At 41.1% G+C, this 20,708-nt stretch overlaps 1 protein-coding gene across 2 annotated transcripts in view; it reads left to right on the top strand.

Moving 5' to 3' along the window:
• The first annotated feature begins 1,481 nt into the window (after positions 1 to 1,481).
• STAB2 (stabilin 2) overlaps positions 1,482 to 20,708 on the top strand; it is a 145,236-nt gene continuing 126,009 nt past the window's right edge. For both annotated transcript variants that reach the window (XM_073900389.1, XM_073900388.1), the window contains exons 1-3: positions 1,482 to 1,748; positions 5,687 to 5,820; positions 7,831 to 7,946. In XM_073900389.1, the coding sequence (XP_073756490.1) occupies positions 1,671 to 1,748; positions 5,687 to 5,820; positions 7,831 to 7,946 (328 nt within the window). In that variant the 5' untranslated portion in view covers positions 1,482 to 1,670. The remainder of the gene's footprint in view (positions 1,749 to 5,686; positions 5,821 to 7,830; positions 7,947 to 20,708) is intronic.

Genomic DNA, 20,708 nt, shown 5'->3' with positions numbered 1-20,708 from the left:
GAAGTTTTAAAACTATTTGTTCTGTGCCCCACACCCAGAAGTTCTGATTTGATTGTTCTGGACAAGAATCTGACATTGGGGAATTTCTTCTAAACTCCTCCAAGATTCTAAACCAGGATTGAAACACACTGAACCAAGGGATTATAAGAACTTCCTCATTTGGCATCTTCCATTCAGACCTCTGGGTTAGCCTCTGAAGAGCATGTCTGTATTAGAAGTTTCTTAGATTATTGACCCATATGATATAATGTTATTTCCAAAATTCAAAGAGAAAAAGACCAAAGGGAGAGAATTATTTAACCAAAACTAGTATCTATATCAGTGTCATGAGACACACCCTCATATCCTATCTTGTTGATAAGCCCAGACTTTATTCTTTCTGGTTCTGAGTCTGATACATTTCCATCATGTCCATGAAACTGGAGCACCTCCTCCTACTTATTGATGCATTAAATATTCATTGTTTTGGGTAGTAGAGGGTAGTGGTTAACAGTACTGGTTCTGGGGCCACACGGTTTGAAAACTGGATGCCCGCTTACTAACTGTGTGACCTTAGAAAAGTTTCCAAACCTCTCTGCCTCCATTTCCTTATCTATAAAGTGGGGGAAATAATCCTAACTATTTCACCAAGAGCTGTGAGGATTAAAAGGGGTAATCCATGGAGAAGTCTAGCATAGTGACTAGCATATAGTAAGTTTTCAACAGATGGTGACTGTTACTATTTGTTTTTATTGTTTTCAAGTGCACGTCTCTGCCCTAGGCTCTCAGATGTACAGAGAAGATGAAGGCTTGCCCCTGTCCTCAAGGAATTCACAACTGGGCATGGGATATTGACATAGACAGATGGATTGTGACAGATATGACTGGGCTTTTGTAGTATTAGGTGCAAAATCCTGGGAGAGTTTCCAAGGTGGTATTGGAGGGGCAGGACAGGAAGGCTTCCTATAAGAGGTGGCATTTGATCTGGGCCTTGAAGGGGAAGATGAGACCTACAGGTTCAGTCATTTGTTAGGACATGACATGGAAGAGGGGAAAGGATGAGTTGAAACCCCAACTGTCGGAGACTGCAAAGAGACATTTTTTTGCAATAGTTTGCCAGCCATCCCAAGTGAGGCTACCACCCTCTCCCAAGTCAAGGCCCTGAGTTTCTGCAACATTCTCCCTGTGGGATCATTGCCCACTTATGGGCACTCCCACAAATACTGCCTGGCAGCAAGCTTGGGACTTAGGATTCAGAGACAGAGGCCTGCAGTTTTCCATGGTGTGGTCGTCTACATGTTGGCGGGGCTGTGGGTCCAGGAGGAGGCAGGACCAGAAGTGGGATGGGCCGAGCAGTAGGAGGCAGGAGTTTGTTCTTGGGAGTTTCATAAGGCACAAAAATTCCAGAGCGTGTCTCCGCCTCAGCCCCTTCAGGATATCCTGTTATTCAACCAAGACATATATAGAGTTGAGAGTGGCCAGCTTCACCAGGACCCCTGGATTTGCCACTTTTCCTGTCTCGAGGCAGTTCTCACATATCATCTGCTTCAGTTCAGGAACAAGAGGGGAAAGGGTTTAAAGGCAAATACTGAAATGAAAGAGAATTCACTAGGAGTTCATCAGACTACAATAGGATAGCCGAATAGTTCTGACAGGTGCCTGGCATAAGAAGGAGCAAATAGTTTCTCACCATGCTACAAAATCTCATACTTCTTCTTCTTGGATTGGTTATACACAATTCCTGCTCCCCACCTGAAACTACAGACCAGGTAAGATGACACTTGCAAGTTTGTTATTTTTCAGGTTTATGGTGTGTCCAATTTTTTTGCTTCCCTCTGTTGTCATGGGTACTGGACTTCATACAATAAAGAGAAAGCCAGTGGAGAATCGGATCCTAATGGTGGCGTGCCATCTTTCTGAAGGTGTGCTCACCCAATTGGTTCTATTCCTGTGCTAAACCACCCTTGCTAGGAGCTCTAATTTAATGCTAACATTCCTCTTTCCACTGCTGATGTTGATATCCTTGGCGGGCGGCGGGGTGGGGGGGAGGTTGTTTTGTTTTCTTTTGTTTTAATAGTCTCATCACTGTGTCATTTTGAATATAGGAAATAACAGTGGTTGAAGACAGATGAGTAGAGAGATGTTCTGGGGAATTCTGGGCGGGGTGATGTCTGCTTGAGAAACCCAGTATTCCAGAATGCCTCAGGAACTCATCCCTTCTACTTTCCACAAGTTGTAGTAAAATCACCCAGGGCAGTCATGTCAGCAGCTCCCATGAAGGACACCAGCACACCAGTGTCTCACACAGGCTCACGTGAGCTGTCCTAATAGAGCATGTTGGGTATCAGATGTACAGCAAGGGCACCCTAAACAAGGGGTATGAGCAAGGCAGTCTGGCAGTTCTTTTAAAATGCATTTCACAAGGCATGATTTCTGCTCTATTATTCATAAAACTTAAACATGATGCTACATCTGTACCAGGCAAATTTTTATCAGTGCCAACTTGATCCCAGTTGGCAGTACTCTGATGATGCTTTTCACACAATTGCACTACTGGGTATTTACCCCAAAGATACAAATGTAGTGATCTGAAGGGGCACATGCACCCCAATGTTTATAGCAGCAATGTCCACAAATAGCCAAACTATGGAAGGAGCCTAGATGTCCATCAACAGATGAATGGATAAAGAAGATGTGGTATATATATATATATATATATGTATGTATATATATATATATATACAATGGAAATTAGGCAGCCATCAAAAAAATGAAATCTTGCCATTTGCAACAATGTGGATGGAACTAGAGGGTATTGTGTTAAGCGAAATAAGTCAATCAGAGAAAGACAAGTATCATATGATCTCACTGATATAAGGAATTTGAGAAACAAGACAGAGGATCGTAGGGAAAGGGAGGAAAAAATGAAACAAGATGAAACCAGAGAGGGTGACAAACCATAAGAGACTCTTAATCTCAGGAAACAAACTGAGGGCTGCTGGAGTGGAGGGGGGTGGGAGGGATGGGGTGGCTGGGTGATGCACACTGACGGTATGTGCTATGGCGAGTGCTGTAAATTGTGTAAGACTGATGAATCACAGACCTGTACCCCTGAAACAATACATTATATGTTAATGAAAAAATTTTAAAAAAAGAAAGAAAACACTAGAAGATAGATCATGGTTTAGTGCTCCAGCTTAAGGGTTTGGGAGCAGCAAGTTGGAACTGTGGCTCTCGTTTGTTTATTTAACAAATATTTCTGAGGACCAGTCACTGTGCTCCACAGCCTACTAGCTGTTCAAGCTTGAGCAAGTTAGCTAGTCTCTCAAAACTTCAGTTTCTCCCCCAACAGTGCTCCACAAACAGCTGGAATGATCATCCTCATCATCACCACCACCATTAGCATCAACAAAGGCTTGCTTTAGTGTGGAAATCAGGCCTTGACTGGTGTTTAAAGCTGAGTTTGCTTTTCAGAGGAAACTGTATGAGAGATAAAATGAGCCATTCCATTTGAAAAGGATAACTTGAAAGTCAAGAGATTTCTTGAAAAGAGAGGATTAAATCTGACCTTTTAAGAAAGAAAAGAAAAAGTAATGTCCTTCCATACACCTATCTAAATGGGAAAACCTAATATAAAGAAATTCCTGCTTTAAAAAATCAGGAGGTTCCATGACCATTAAAGGCGGTTGATTCAAACTCTAGCTAAGGGTGGCTTTTATTGTTATTCCATAAAGAACATTCCAGGGCTATTTTGGTTCATAACAATCACCAAATGAAAGCTGCCCATGCAAACAGATTTCGTTTTTCTATATGCCACCGTACATCGTGTAGGAAAGAGGAATACTGAATCAGGGAATCAGAAGACCACGAACTTACAGTGTGACCTTGGCAAGTCACTGAACCTCCACTCCTCTTGGTTTTCTCCTCCCTAGAATAGGCGTGATGAAACCTGCCCTACTTATCTTCAGCATGGTCAAGATCAAATAAGATGATGCCCTTGGAAGTATGTATAACCATAAATTTCTCTGTAAAAATAAATTTCTTCTTATGCAGGCTTTATCCATTTCAGAAAACTTAGAAGTAGTTATGATGTTCCCACCATCCCTACCTAATGCTGGGCCTGTACTGTTTAGGGATAGGAGTAAGTAAGAAGGAAGAGACATGGCACCCTCCCACAAGGGGTTTTTAAATGGAAAAGCAAAGACAACGAAATGTGTTCCACTGGCCAACCATATGAAGAGTAGAAGTTGAGAAAAGGAAGAGTTTGGTATGGTTTTGTGGAGTTGTTACACAGAGCCTTGGAGGATGAAGTTTGGGTAGCCAAAAGGAGAGGGGAGCACATTCCTCTCAGGAGAGGCAATAAGCAAAACATGGAGCGGGGAATGGAGAAACATCACAGGAACTAGCATTTACTGCCTACGACATTCCAGATCCTGGGCCAGGCAATCTGCATGTGTCATATCATTTAAAGGTCTCAATAACCTGGAGAGTGGTTATTATTATCTCCCCATTGCAGAGGATGGCAAAGGGTAAGGAATTCATTCAAGACTGTACACTTGGGGTGCCTGGGTGGCTCAGTCAGTTAAGTGTTTGCCTTCGGCTCGGGTCATGATCTCAGGGTCCTGGGATCGAGCCCTGCATCGGGCTCCCTGCTTGATGGGGAGTCGGCTTCTCTCTCTCCCTCTGCCTCTGCCCCCCAACTCATGCTCATTCTCTCTCTCAAATAAATAAATAATCTTTAAAAAAAAGATTTATAATAAAAAATTTTTAAAATTAAAAAAATTAAAAGACTGTACACTTAGCAAGATAAAGAGCTTGATTCCAAGCTTAAGTCTTTTGATTCCCAAATTCGGTCTCTCTTCATTGTATGAAGCTGCTTCTTCTTAAGCTTGATGGGAAAATGAGGGAGATTTGAGAGAGGGGACCAAATCCATTTGAGAGGATCAGCATCAACATCATGGACAATGAGGGATCCTGAAGACAGGACCAAAATGTGTCTGCATCCTTCATTCTAGCAGCTAATTCTCTACTGCCTAATGTTGCTAAGCAACTGTTTCTAGTGTGTCTGTTGTATTTCCTACAACTCATTCATTCAATCAACAAATATTTACTAAGCACTACTATGTTCCAGACACTGTTCTAGGTGCTTAGGGTATAGTCAAGGACAAAACAGAAAAAGATCACTGCCTCTTGGAGCCCACAGTCTAGCTGAATTATAATCAAAAGATTGCAAACATCTTCAGAGTAGGAATTACATGCTTCATAGCATTTAGCACCCAAACTAGACTATTTCTGTAGAATCAATGCTGAAAGAATATTCTTGAGACCTGTTGATCTACAACCAATTGACCCTAAATAATCACTTTAAAATTTTCCCATTTGGAAAGTGTACTCTGTGACATATTTCAGGTTTCTCATTTGGGTACATGTGTGTAATGATGTTACCTTGCTTTACTGAATTCCAGACTTTAGATCAAGGATGGCAAACAGGTGGTACAAGCAGCCTCCTTCCTACCCACAGCAATGGCAGACATTGCTTGTTGATCCCAACACTCTTTCTAAATAAGGTGGAAAGCAACTAGCCAGTCATTACCAATCAACCTTGTTGTCATCCCTGTCATTCCATTGACTTGAAGCCAATAGGGAAGAATGACCAACCAAGGCTCGACTAATGGGACTTGATTTTTTTTTTTTTATGTTTTTGCAGGCAAAAAGATGTGATAAGAAATCTCTGCTTACAATTAGGACTGAGTGCCAATCCTGTTCACTCAACTTGGGAATTAATTGCCCAGATGGTTACACCAAGGTTACCAATGGCTCCATGGGGGTTCGAGATTGCAGGTACTCAAGAGAAAATCTCGTCTTGAAATTTAAGGGATTGTGAATCCAAATTGAAACTTCCCATCTCAAAATCTACAAAGCATTTCCATGATTTTCCCTTATTTTAAGATTATATTCAGTCCAAACTTAGGTAACTTACAATTTACAGCCCTGAATCTAAAAAATTGACTGATTATTGATTATTGATTCACATTTTAATACAGAATTGACTATATTGCATTGCAAATAAACATTTTCCCTACATCTTGTCCTTCTTTATTTTGAAAATCTGGGTTTTGTTTCATTTGGAGAGGGTTCTAGTCAGAACATGGACTAAAAAGCCATGGGTCTGACGGTCATCTTACTAGCTAGCTATGGATCCTGATACTAATTAGAACCTGAAGTGGAAGACAAAGGAATTACAGCTTCATGCATTTTATGTGAGCATTGCATTCCTGAAATCCTCTTATGATTCAAAATCCTCATAATTCAAGGCTAAGCCTCAAAAAGGATGATGAGCAGTTTTGCTCACCAGCTAATGGAAGCAGCCATACAACTCAAATGTAAACACAATGTTTTATTCACTCAGTCTACTAATTTAGACATTAGACAGCTCTCAATGAGTTCATTCTTGATTCAGGGATGAAGGATCAGTACTATTTCTTATTTTGTATTAAATAAAAACTAAACACTGTCATATCACACTACTTTAAATTCATGTTTGCTTAATGTGACCATGATATATTCTAAAACCAAAATCATTAGTTTTATAAAAGGTTCCAAATACAAACTGGCCTAGAATTAGCAAGCATATGTGACAGTTGACCATTCAGTTACCAAAGCGGGCACACATCTGTGACCAGAAACTCTTAAAAAGTATATAGAAAGATGTAGGGTTCAAGGTTAAAATTATGTGGTGACTTTATTGAGGACTTTTTTGTCCTGGCTACTATTTTTCATGGCAAGGTGGACACTTGGTTACATACTTCCCACCTTACCATCCCCCTTCCAACACACACACACACACACACACACACACACACACACACACACACATCCAGGATAAGATTATTGCACTCATGCTCTCTGTTTTAGAATTGAAGACTTGGATTTGCCATTCATTTATGCTGAAATAAATCCAAGATTGCCTCTTGAGGGGATGTTTTGTTCTGCCCTTGGTTCTTCCTTTTCCCATCTTTGTGAAGAAATGCCCCTGCCAGTATTCTCAAGCTTTCAGAGGAACTGTCAATTCTGTCTCCAACTTGACTGGCCATAAAGCCAGTAGCTCAGGGACTGGATTAGAAGTACAACCTTGAACTCACAGTTGCATCACACTATTCTTAACAGCCGCGTTGAAAGAAATGATATTCACGGAGGATTGTCTCTAGATACACTAAAGTCAAATCCTAGAATAAGTCATCCATGCGGAGATACCCCGAAAATAGGCAATGGTATTTCGCCGCTACAGAATTGCTATTCCAGATCTGCACCTCAGATGGTATAAAAACCGTTCTAAGAAATTCATCATTACATCTCCCTTGAGTGTAAGGTGGCAAATATTGCCCATTACATTACACCGCCTCTCACAGAAATGTCTACATCTACAGTATCTGCAAAAAAAAAAAGTGCTAATCCTAAGCAGTTGTTTCATTTTAAAATCCAGAGATCCTGTGCATCACAGAACTCATGATCTTTTCCTTCTCGTATTGGCTGTGACAAGTGTGAGGTACACCTCTAGCATGTGCCTAGAACCTAACACTATTTCCTATCTACTAACCTCACTTCTGACATGACTGTAGATATTCTACCTTCATTTGCATTGTGTTCTGATTTTTTCATCCATTTCATACAATTGAAGGTAAATCATTATTAAGTTTTGCTCTCCCTAGACAAAAATGTATTCAATCTCTGTTTTTTTAAATATAGGCAAGTGTAAAGAAAGACCTAAATAAAAACCTGGGCTAATCCCACTGCCCAGAGTTAACTGCATTGCTCTGATCATGGGTTTATGTCTTCTACTTCCCCTCCAAGGTACATATTTGAGATCAGAAAGTACTCGCTGTCTCTCCCTGGATGCCGCCATATCTGTAGGAAGGACTATGTCCAACCTCAGTGCTGTCCAGGCCACTGGGGCCCAGACTGCATGGGTAAGTGGCACAGCGCTTTTCTTGGATTTTGATACTTGCTTCTCAATGTCCCATTTCACAGAAAATTGAAAGGAAGGAAGTCTGATAAAAGGAGAGTGTCAGCACCTTTCTCTAGAAAGTTCCATTTCAGTCTATCTGTAGAAAAATCTTTCTTGCTCTGTCAGCTTTTATAAACAAATCTGCTTTCCTCCAGTTAGAGGTCTCTTTTTAAGAGAATTCCCTTACAAGTCAGAAAAAGGGACAATTGAAAGGATATCCATTTTTATAAAAAAGATAAGGGACCATAGAGAAGATGGAAGAATGCTGGGGCTACTATAACCCTGAGAACAATTTTCTTTAAGAAGGAATTTTATTATAGCATCTCAAAGACCATAGTTATTGTTTAGCAGCACAAATAATCATTGAAACTACTAAAACTCTAGTCTTTAGGATGGAATATCAAACTCCATGATGACCAGTTTCACTGTAAGAAAAACTAGCAGCCAAATCTGAGTTGATGGTGCAGTTAGACTTCTTTGGTCAAGCATAGCATTTGTCAGCTAAAATTGAACTTCTGTCATGATTAAAGATGTTAACACTCGAATAGTGGCTGAGTCCTTGCTATGATATGCAAAGTTTGTGAGATCACTTTTTTCCCTTGGAGAGTAAAAAGTCAGGCATTTTAATTCGCACATTGACGATTTGTTTCCCATTTTCTAGATGTAATGAAACATCTCCTAAAGAATCCACTTAAATGGAGGGGTGCTTGGGTGGCTCAGTAGACTGAGCATCTGACTCTTAATTTCAGCTCTGGTCATGATCTCAGAGTGGTGAGATCGAACCCCGTGTCAGGTTCCTCGCTCAGCAGGAAGTCTACTTACGATTCTCTCTCCCTCTGCCCCCCCTTTCTCTCTCAAATAAATAATAAATAAATAAATAAAAATTTTAAAAAACAGAATCCACTTAAGGAGAGAGATTAGTTCTCTTTTGCTTTTTTTTTTTAAATTAAAATAATCCAAGCGAAGTGCACACAGCACGTAAAGTTTAGAAAGACTTTTTGTCTTCTTTCGGTCACACATAGGAAATCCTAAATGATTTAGCTTATTTCCCTGCCTTTTTTTTTTCATATGCCTTCTAAACAGTTGAGCCCTTCTTGTACATATGATGTTGAAACCTACTCTTGTGGTTTTTTTTTTTTTAACTAATGATTTTTTTTTTAACTAATGATTAAAAGAATAATAGCTTCCATTTATTCAACATGGCTGACATGTGGTACCAGAGAGATACTTGGCCTATATTATCTGATTCAATTCTTAAAACAAATCTTTGAACTAGACATTTTTATCTCCATTTTGCCTATGAGGCATCAGAGATTTGAAGATGATCTCTTACCAATTTCTTTTGGCCTGATAAATGATAGAGCAAGTTCAAGTTCAGGGCTGCCTGTCACCAAAGTCTTCTGTCTTTCTACTCTGTCCCATTGCCAGAGCAGAGCTTATAAAAAAAGAAAGAAAGATGGGGCGCCTGGGTGGCTCAGTCGGTTGTGCATCTGACTCTTAATTTCATCTCAGGTCATGATCTCAGGGTCATGAGATCAAGCCCCTTGAGGGGCTTTGCACTCAGCGCAGAGTCTGCTTGAGTTTCTCTCCCTCTGCCCCTCCCCCTGCTTGCATGCACTCTTTCTCTCTCTCTAAAATGGATAAATAAAATCTCAAGAAAGAAAGAAAGAAAGAAAGAAAGAAAGAAAGAAAGAAAGAAAGAAAGGAAGGAAGGAAGGAAAGAAAGAAAGAGAAAGAAAGAAATGGGAGATCCTCCAAATGTGTTTCTAACTTCTCTTTTGATTGGCAAGTCCCTTTACCCTTCCAGTCAATGCCTGAGTTATGCTCCTTGTGCTGGAAAGATCAAGGTTTGGGGTTCAGGAAATCCTGGCTTTCTCTCTATTAACCTCTCTGTTTTCAGTTTCACCCCAGCATGTGGACACTGTGTGATTCTGAGTTTGTTACAATGGAATCAAGTGATTAACCCACCCTTCTAGATTTCAAGAACTTTTTAAGCACCAAATGTGGTCAGGATTACATCAAGTTCTTATAGACATGCTGATATAATACAAAAACTTTTAGATTTGCTTTTCTCTTTCTAACCCATGAAAACTAATCTGATGCTGTTATTGATCAGACCCCTGTAGAGAAGAAAAAGGTTTGTCCAAAATACAGCAACAAAAGTCAGTGCGTGCAACATCAGGAATGACAGACCACAGCTCAGAGAGCAAAAGGACACTAGTCCTGCTCCCACATTTGCCTTGACTCTAGTCCCATCATTGGGCAATTTACTTCCTGCCATGCCTCAGCTTCCTTAGCTGTCAGATGGGGGTCCAAAGTCCTACTTTACAAAACTGTAGTGGAGATTTTAAAACATTCATGTAGATGAAAAGTACTTGACAGAGAGACACTGAAAAAACACTTTAATGATGTTTTAGGAGTAAATGAATGAGTGAACAACAGTCAAAACAGACCTCTGACGGTTAAAGCCAAATAAAGTGACATTCTCTTTTGAGCCCTTCTTAAACATGGGTAACTCCTAAAACATGAACAGACAGACAGGATTCAAAATCTTCAGTGGGCTTCATGCCATTGCAATATGCTATGCACGAATGGGGCGAGGCTCCTGTCTGCGATCCAATGTGCATGGTTCTTTGAAGGCTCACACATTCCCTTCTGCTAGGTTTTGAGGCCAGAGAAGCAAAGTATGTGAAAAGCAGGGGCTTGGACGGTCTTTCTACTGTCCTCTCGTTGGAGCAAAAGGATGCGTCCCTTTATCTTCATCTTCCAAACATACCAAATGTCTCCAAAGGCTTCCTTCCTTTAGCTCAGGAAAGAGATAAATGTTCTACTTAGCCGTATATTTCACCTCTCGCATTTTGTGGTGATGACAAGTGAGATCTTGCCTATCACTTTACATTTCCGCAAGGATAAGGCCATTTTGGAGCTGCTGACGTGTGTCCATATATCTTTCTGATGAACCACAAGCTTTGGGATGGCCTTCTTTCCAAGGCCAGCGCAGCATCCGATTCCTTTTCAGTGCGTCAACAAATACATTCATACTGAATACCCTTGGGTTACTTTTTAAGTTATTTTAAAAATGCCTCATTCCAATTAGAAAATAGCTCTGATCCAATTCAAAAAAAAAAAAAAAAACCCCAGAAAACACAAAAAAAAGCACAATGAGAAAAAAATTGCTCATCATCTTTAAAATTAAGAATAAAGCATGGATCCTCACATGGAGAAAAAAAAAAAAAAACATGTCATCCTGACATAAGAAAGGTGTTTCTACCCAGATTTAACTCACTTCTCCCTCATTAAAAACTATACTGCTTTATCAGATCAGCACACAGCAGTCTTTACTAATTAGCACACAAACATATTTGTAACATTGAAATGATCACATTTGAAAAACCAATATCCTACTTGAGAGGAAATCAATTTTTTTTTAATTTGGGCATCCCAGTTCTCTTGATTTCACCACAAATGTTAACTGATTTTTGCAAACAACTCAAAGTAATGGGAAAAGAATGTGGGCAAAGGGGTTATAGTGAACCTGGATCACAGCCAAAACAATCTGATTATTTCAAAGGGAAATGGTCTTGATGCTTCTTTTTGAGGTTGGTGTCATCAAATTCTGCACATTTATTTTTTTTTTGTACTGTACTATTTATGTTTCCAGATCTCTTTCTTTCCTCTTGTACGTTTCTTGCCATTCACTGCACAGGTCGCAAATAACAGACTTCTGTGAACTTGAAACCGGTCTTGTAGGCATGTTCCTTTTGGCTTTGAGTGAGAAATAAAGCTGAGTTCACCTGAGGAACCTAATTCACATCGGTTTCCCAGGGAGACAATTTCAACCAAACTCTAAGTGAAATACCAAGACAAAGTCTCTGCCCAGCACCGTGAGCCAAACTTTTCAACAATGGTGGTAATATGAAGTAGGCACCTCTAGAGTTCCCTGGGAGATAAAGTTACAAGGAGGTCTTTGGCGTCTTGCTGCAAGGGAAGTTTATTATCTTCCTTTAAAGAAACAGAACGGTTGATGATTTGCTGACAGCTTATAACGGGTAAGCCTCCTGCGTGAGGAAAGTCACAATGCAAGAAGAGACCACCAGGGTAGCAGTAACTAAAGGGAAATGGGATAATGACCTGAAATAGCTTTATCAGCTACTTGAGCCTCACAATGCGTCAGAAATGTGCCCTGATAGCAAATTCTGTAATATCTTTCCAAGCACGGTTGCTGAGAATGTCAATTTTACCATCTTTCTTCTTAATGGGGGCCTGAGGTGATAGAAAGTGATTTGAGAAGCAGGACTAAAATTCACACTTTTGCTTTAAAAATTTTATTTAAAAACTGAACAAGTCATTTCATAGATTTCAAACTTAAACCATCCAATTTAGGACATAAAATGAGAACTCTTTGTGCCCCCACACTCCTGCTATCTTTTTCCCAAAGTTCCTTCCATGGTTGGCCGACTCCTAAAAAATCAAGCATTTATGGAGCACCAACTATATGCTGCTCATAATCGCATATCTGATAGGTCCAGTGTCTACCCCCAAGGGGCTCACAGATTAACATAAGAAAGAGACACAAAAGCAGGGGAGGAAAAAATAATCATACCTGAGAGCCCAGCAGAGGACCTGGGGATTTTGAGGAGTTTTGCAGCTTGCCCAAAGGCAGCCAGACTAGGAGACAAGCCTGTCTTGCTGCATAGTCCTGGCTCTAACCCGCTACTCTCCCCTGCTTCCCCAAATAACTATTGGTTTTGCCAAGTCAACTGCTGGCAAGGCGACCTGCCCCTCTCTAACCTACTTCTAGAAAACTTGCTTCCACCAGCAGCCAGATGCCCATCACTGCCTGGAATCGATTCCATGACACCTGAGCTCCCCCTGGTTCTACCCTTTAGCTGAGAGGCCATGGGGTTTTACAGTAAGATGGCACCAGACTCTGAAGTCCCACTGGCCTCCTGACCCAGCATTTACCACGCTCTGGTTCTGGGACCCACTCTGTAGGGCTATCAGATTTAGCAAATAGAGGACACCCAGTTAAATTAATTGCAAATAAACAACAAATACGCATACAGTATTTAGGGCATACTTGTTCTAAAAAAGTATTCATTGTTTTATCTGCAATTCAAATTTAACTGGCATTCTATATTCTATCTGGTAAACCTGTCCTTCAGCCTTGGTTTTCTCATCTACAAAATGGAAATAATGATGCCAATAGGCCTTCCTCCGAAGGTTGTGCTGAGGTTTGAGTGAGCTCGTACCTACAGAGTACTTAGGATGTTCCTGAAAGGTGGCAGGTATTCAGAATATGCTAGTTACCATTTCTGTCTTTTGTGGTCCAGGGGGTATGTCTAGGTTTGATTTTATATTCTAAGGTACTGATCGTGTATGCTCTGGCTTAGTGGTTAAGGACTCAAAATCTTGAAGTCAAGCCTGATTGCAGTGCCCATTCTAAGACTTGCCAACCACGTGATCTTGGGCAAGTTACTTACTTCTCTCGGCCTCAGTTTTCTTATCTATAACCTGGGGATGATGGTAATGATGATGATGTTAACAACAGTCATGCCTTCCTCAGTTGTTGGGAGAATAAGACCATGCATATAAAGTGCTTAGCAATAGTAAATGCTTGACAAATTCTATCCATCTGTCATAGAGCTGATAACCAAGTCACAGTGCCAGCAGCCTGGGGAAGACTTTCCTGTGCATCTCGTTATTTATGTAGCTTATGGCCCCTTAGGTCAACTATTTTTCTTCCCACAATTGTCTGCCCTTCTGTGGACCCCATGGGTTACCTGGATGACTCAAAGCAAAGGCCTGCCTTTCAAGGATATGGGGAAGATAAGCCATCAGTCTGCTTGGGCTGTTGTAACCAAATACCATAGCAACAGACATTTATTTCTCACAGTTCTGGGGGCTAGAAAGTCCAAGATCAAGATGCTACAGATTCAGTTCCTGTTGAGGCTCTTCTCCCTGGCTGACAGATGACCACCTCCTCACTGTGTCCCCATATGAGAGAGAGAGAGAGAACGCTCACTCTGGTCCCTCTTTCTCTTCTTATAAGGACGTTAATCCCATCATGGGGTCCCTACCCTCATGATCTCATCTAAACCTAATGACCTCCCCAAAGCCCCACCCCCAAATGCCATCTTGTTGGGGTTTAGGACTTTAGCATGTGAATTTGGGGAGGCACAGACATTCAGTCCATTAACAGTAAGTATTCACCTTGGCCTTTGGCCCACTGGGTCACAAGCCACTCGAGAGAAGTCTGGGCCAGGACGAAGCACCTGCTAAGAGAAAGACTTCCCTCCCTTGCAGAATATGTGCTGTTGAGGCTTCGGAAGATTCCCAGAAGACAGCAAATTAATACCCAACCAGTAGATGCCTTGACCCTTAGCACAGCCACAGGCAGATACCCAGTGACCCCTGAATAAAGCAGACCGCCCATTTCAATGAGAAGTATGCATTGGAACACCTCTTCAGAAACAAGTCTAAAGCACTGAAGCTGGACTCACCAGCCCCTTCCTGCCGTAGGCAAGAGGAACAAAGGCCCCTTTTCTGCTCAGGCTAAATCTCATTTCACTTTCTTGTGAAAATACAAAGAGAAAACATTAGCATCTTTGAAAATAATTGTAGGCATTCAACAAATCTTGAATTAATTACTTAATTAAATGAAAGGCTTATAAAAACATTTAAACCATGTAGAATAATTTTAAGCTATCCCTACAGAGAAGCACAATTCTGAGCCTTTAAAGTCAGACAGAGCTGGGTAGACTCCTTGTCTCCCAGTCTGATGCCCATGTGACCTTGTTAATGGTCCTCTCTCTGCCTGTGTCCTCTTAGGTAAAATGGGGATTGTAACACTTCATAGACTAAAGAGTAATAGTTCATAGTTGTGAAGATAACACATGTAATGTCCTTGGCGTTCCACTCAAGGTTTAGACTGCTAATAATAATAATAATAAAAAGAACAGCACAAAAAGGAAACAAAAACAAGTCAAGTTGGTCTTTTTAAGGCCAACATCTGGCTCGTGAAGGTGTTCAGTAACAGTTTACCAAAGGGTGGCCCTGAAGAAATGCTTCCTGAACATTGGTGTTCTGGAACTGAATGTATTTGAACGAAAAGGCTCAGAGATTGAAGGTCAGAAGCTGAATGACTGACCATGTGCTTAAAAATAGCCCTTCCCGATTCTAGTGTCTTGCTTTGTTTTCCTTTCCGGTCAGTATAATTACAGAAAAGGACATCTTTGAGGTCTAAACAGAAGTCACGTTTCATTAATTATTGACAAGGACACTGACCACCTTTCCCAAACCTATCAGGAAGGCACATGCTCAGCTAATGGATTGTTCTCATTTATTCTTAATTTATAATTTCTGTACAGTAAAACCCACCCTTTTCAGTGTGCAGCTGTATCAGTTCTGACAAGCCTCTTTTGTGTAACCACCACCACCGTTAACTTAGAGAAGAGTTATTGCATCGCCCCAAATCCCCTTTGCTCTCATTCCCCCCATCTCCTGCCCCCTGGCATTTACTGATCTGTTTTCTGTGCCTATAATTTGACCTTCATGTCATATGTTTGGAGTGATACCGTGTGTGCCTTTTGAGTCTGGCTTCTTCCACTTAGCATAACACTTCAAGATTTGTCTGTGTTGCTGTATGTGTCTGTAGTTCATTCTTTTCTAATGCTTCATAGTCTGCCGTGATGTGGCGGCAACCAGTCAATCCATTCACCAGCTGGAAGTTGTTTGGGTTTGTTTCCAGTTTGGTGCAACTAAGAATAAAGTCATTGTGGACATTCATGCACAGATTTTTGTGTGTACCTACATTTGATTTCACCCGGGGAAAACTACCTAGCAGTTGGAATCCTGGGGGCACCTGGGTGGCTCAGTCAGTTAAGCTCTTGGTTTCAGCTCAAGTCATGATCTCAGGGTCATGAGATTGAGCTCTGGGTCAAGCTCCGCGCTCAGCTGAGAGTCTGCTTGAGATTCTCTCCCTTTCCCTCCGCTTTTGCCTCCCCCACTCGCACTCTCTCTCTCTCTCTCTCCCCCTCTCTCGCTCTCAAATAAATAAATAAATAAAACCTTAAAAAAAAAGTGGGAGTCCTGTCCAATGTATGTTTAACTTTATAAGAAACCGCCAAGCTGTTTTCCGATGTATATGCATTGTTTTGTTTGGTTTTTTTTTCTTTTCATTCTTACCAACAACATGTGAGAGATCCAATTGTTTGGCATCCTTGCTAGCAGTTGATATAATCAGAATTCTAAAAAAATTTGCCATTGTGTGCGGTGGCATTCATTGCAGTCACTTTAATTTGCATTTTTTCATGTGCTTATTTGCTATTCATGTATCTTTCAAGTTATTGTTTCTGGAACATTGACAGTTCTTTAAATGGTTGACGTACAAGTCCTTTATGTGATACATGATTTGTAAATATTTCTTCCCAGCCTGTGGCTTGTCTTTTCACTCTCTTACACTAACTTTTGATGAACTAATGCTTTTAATTTTGGTAAGGACAAATATATCAATTTTTCTTTGATAGATAGTGTTTTTTGTATCATATCTAGAAATCCTTGCCTCCCCTAATATCACAAAGATTTTCTTTTATCTTTTCTTCTAGAAGCTCTATAATTTTAGGTATCCACTGTGAGTTAATTTTTGTATATGATTTGAGGTATAGATCAAAGTTCATTTTTTATATCTGGATACCTAATAATTCCAGCATTATTTCTTAAAAAGACTATCCTCTCCCCATTGGATTGCCTTTGGACTGTTGCAGAAAATCAATTGACCATCTATGTGTGGGTCTATTTCTGGACTCTCTATTCTGCTCCAGTGATCTGTATGTATATCCCTTCACCATACCACCCTGTCGTGATTACTGTAGCTTCACACTAAGTCTTGAAATATGGCAACGTACATTCTCCAGCTTGGTCATTTTCAAAATTATCTTAGTTATTCTAGTTTCTCTGTTTTTCCATGTAAAATTTAGAATTAGTTTGCCAATATCTACCAAGAAGTCCTGCTAGAATTTTAACTGCAATTACATGGATCTGTAAGTCAGTTTAGAGAGAAATAACATCTTAAAGTATTGAATCTTTTAACCCATAACCACAATATATCTCTCTGTTTATATAAGACTTCTTTCATTTTGTTTGTCAATGTTTAATCAGTTTTAGGTTACAGACTTTACACAAGTTTTATTATGCTCATACCTAAGTTTTTCGTGGTTTTTGGTACTATTTTTAATGGTATATTTTCATTTCAATTACCAGTTGTTTCTTACTAGTTTGTAGAAATACAATTGATTTTTTTATATTGCTCTTGTATCCTGAGAACTAATTAAATTCATGTATTAGGTCTAGTAACTTTGGGGGGATTCTTTTGACTTTTCTCTGTAGACAATCATGTTGTCTAAGAATGGAGACAATTTTATTGCTTGCTTTCCAATATGTATGCACTTTATGTATTTTTTCTTACTTTATTGCACTTGTCATGATGTATTATCTGTTTCGTATATCACTGGATTCGGTTGGCTACAAATTTGTTTTAGAATTTTTTTAATCTTTGCCTTAGATTTTTAAAAGAATTTTTGTATCTATGTTGATTAGAGATGCTGGTCTGCAGTTTCCTCTTCTTATAAGTATTTGTTAGGCTTGGGAATCAGAGTAAGAACGCTCTCCATATAGAAGGAGCTGGGAAGTGTTCTCTCTCCCTCAATTTCTCAGAAGAGTTTTTGTGTAATTGGTATGATTTCTTCCTTAAATATGAGGTATATGCACCAGTGCAGCCATATGGGATGGAGTTTTCTTTGTAGGAGGGATTTTAAGTTCAAATTCAATTTCTCAGATAAAAAGAGGCAGGTCTGACTCCTGAATAAGAAAGGGAACCAAGGGAGGTTAGATTGGAAAAGTCTTAGACTAACGTGTAGTTCTAAGAACATTGGGTAAAGCTGGTGGGGAGCACCCCAGCCAAAGTCACCCGACAGAGGAGTCCTCCATCTTGCAGGAATGGGCCTGCTCCGGTATCCATCCTGGTATCCCTGCCATGCTCAGGCACCGGCTAGAAATAGATGTGGGAAGTGTGACCTCATGAACAGGATGGTTGCTAACAGGGAAATTATGCTCCCACAGTGCACATCTGAGAGGTACATTTTCATAGAGACTCCACCTGGAGAAGGACCTCAGGAATCTGTCTTTGTAAAAATCCCTCCTCCCCTACCTCCTTCCCCAGGTGCTTAGAAACAGCTGGTCCAGTGAATCACCTTCAGAGTAACACCTGCTTAAATTTTTTAAAAGAAGGGCTTGCTAACTGTGTCTTAAGGAAAATGAGGCCCAGACTTCCTAAACACAGCCTCACACTCTTGGGAACTGGGATGGGAGATGCTCCCTAATTCTTCTGTGACCAGCCTTTGGCCTATAATTATAATTATATTCTTAGTAGATGGCTTTGCCTTGTTTTCTGCTCTATACGTTATCACAAGGCAAAGGCCAGGCAGAAGGGACACCCAGAGGACGGAATAGTCGTATCTGCCTCAGAGGAGGGTCCGGGAGAGCATGTTTGAATGGCGGGAAAGGTACAGGCAAGATGTGGAGGGAAGCATACGTCTGGGCAGCGGGATGGACAAAAGAAATGGGAGATGGGAGAGGAGGTGGTCCAATGCAAGGAGCAAGCTACCGAGGAGAATACGAGTATGGGAGACTGGGATTCTGGCATCATTGCCTGCAGAACAAAAATGCCTGGGAGAGCATTTCTGCAAGGTGGCGCTGATTGCTGAGTCCCAGGGCTGGGGAGGCCCTGTGTTCTTCTGAGCCAGCCCACAAGGCAAGCTACCGGTCCCTCAGAGAGCACCTTGCTTGCCTAGTCATATAGAGAGACACAGGGACCAAGAGAGGGAAACTGTGGCAGAGCTGTCACCCCTCTATCTTCCTGGTTCTGCCCAGAGGTGAGTCTGGTTCCCAAAATACCATCTCAGCCCAAGAAGGGCCTACTAGCAAAAGGAAATAGAAGAGCCATTGGATAGTCGACAATCTATGGAAAAGCTCTCATTAGCACCCCTTGCTCAGCATTGTTAATGCAAGTGTTTCAGCTGGGTTTCAGATGAACTTCAAAGTGTGTACCTCCTACCTGCTTGATTAGGGCCCTCTCTCTCCTCTTCATCCCCACGTCCTGCTGCTCTTTTTAGGATAAAGACTACAATCTTTAACAAGGCCCTTCTTTAATGATCCGGCTGTTGCCCCCTATTGAGACCAGATCTAAGTCAACTGGGCCATTGAGGGTTAGGTTGTTTGGGGTCAATGTGAGTAACTTCCAGTAAGTGGATTGAGGAAAGCTCTTCTCCCATTAGCCTCATCCCAGTTTGCAAACCAGTATTTATCTGATTGTTAATCTATGACTTTCTCCCCACTAGACTGGTAGGGCCATGGAAATAGGGAACCGGGTCTATGTGCTCACTTTGTACACCCAGGACCTTCCAGAGTCCTGATTCAAACAGATGCCTAATAATGTATTTCCTGAGTATTGTTACCTCTTATAGCACAATCTGAAAGAACAGAAACTGGAGAGGATGAGGGGTATCCACCCTAAATACTAACAACCATTGATTGAGCGCCTAATATTTCCAGCCCCTACTGCAACCTGCAAGGAAGACACTTGAATGGAATCTCAGAGCCTTGCATTGATTTTCCCAAGAGGGGACAGATAGCAAAGAGTTGTACTGGGGCTCAAACCCAGGAGTTTGCTGATTGCGGAGTCTGAACTCTTTCAGACACTATTGCGTCTCACATAGCCACTGCCCCAGCTGGTGAGAGCGGCCCAGACTAACATATTAGTTTTCAAGGTGATTTATAAATATTAGCTACATGTCAGTGTGTCTTCTCCTTTGCTTCCTTCATAAACATTTCTGTTATCTGTGCTGTGACTCTGGGCTACAGCAGTGCTTGATGAGTATATAGCATAGCAATGAACAGTGTTTAAGTGTAGTAGACTCTGGGAGCACCTGCCAGGGTTTGAGCCCTGGCTCCGACATTGTTGTGGGATGGAAGACTACAGACTCAAAATGTGTCATCTAGACTCTGTAAGTTACCAACATTCTGCCTGCAGAGAAGAGGGGAACCAGAGAGAATTCCATCCACAGGTGTGGAACTTGACTCTCTCACCTCCCCGTACCTGCAAGTTATAAATGTTCTTTTAAAGAACTAGCCTAGTAACTCAAATGAGCCATCAGGTTCTCTTCGGGAGAACTGGTTCTCTCTGTGATTAAAAATCTCGTTTTCCAAGAACTGTTTTTCATTTTCTATGGGTGCTGATTTCTTGGAAGATATATGGCACAGGGGAGCTTTGTCGATGAGGGTAGGAGAGGAGGGAGGTCCGACGAGTGGACACTTCTGGTAGAGGAGGAGGGAGTCCCTCATCACCCGGGGCCAGCTGGATGGCTTTGGGCAAGTCACTCTACTACTCTGTGCCTCCATTTCCTTATCTAGAAAATGGGGCTAAAAATAGGCCTTAACTTCAGGGGCTTGCATTGAGTAGTACATGCGTGCATCCTTTATTATTATCTAGAATTCCGTATCATTAGCTATTTTGTGGAAGGCATTTGTCTTGCTAACTTTAATTTGGGATAATATTTGATCCTGCCTCATTCACACAAACAAACTCTCCTACCAAGCCTTTAAAACCCCAGCTTGAATGACTCCTCCTCAGGATATCTCCCAGACTTCTCAAGGCACTTCAATAGCT

This window comes from Callorhinus ursinus, unplaced genomic scaffold (genome assembly GCF_003265705.2).
Source record: "Callorhinus ursinus isolate GAN/ISIS: 27379988/994484 unplaced genomic scaffold, GSC_fseal_2.0 scaffold14, whole genome shotgun sequence".
In the NCBI taxonomy this organism is placed as follows: domain Eukaryota; kingdom Metazoa; phylum Chordata; class Mammalia; order Carnivora; family Otariidae; genus Callorhinus; species Callorhinus ursinus.
This window is presented reverse-complemented; position numbering and strand designations above follow the sequence as displayed.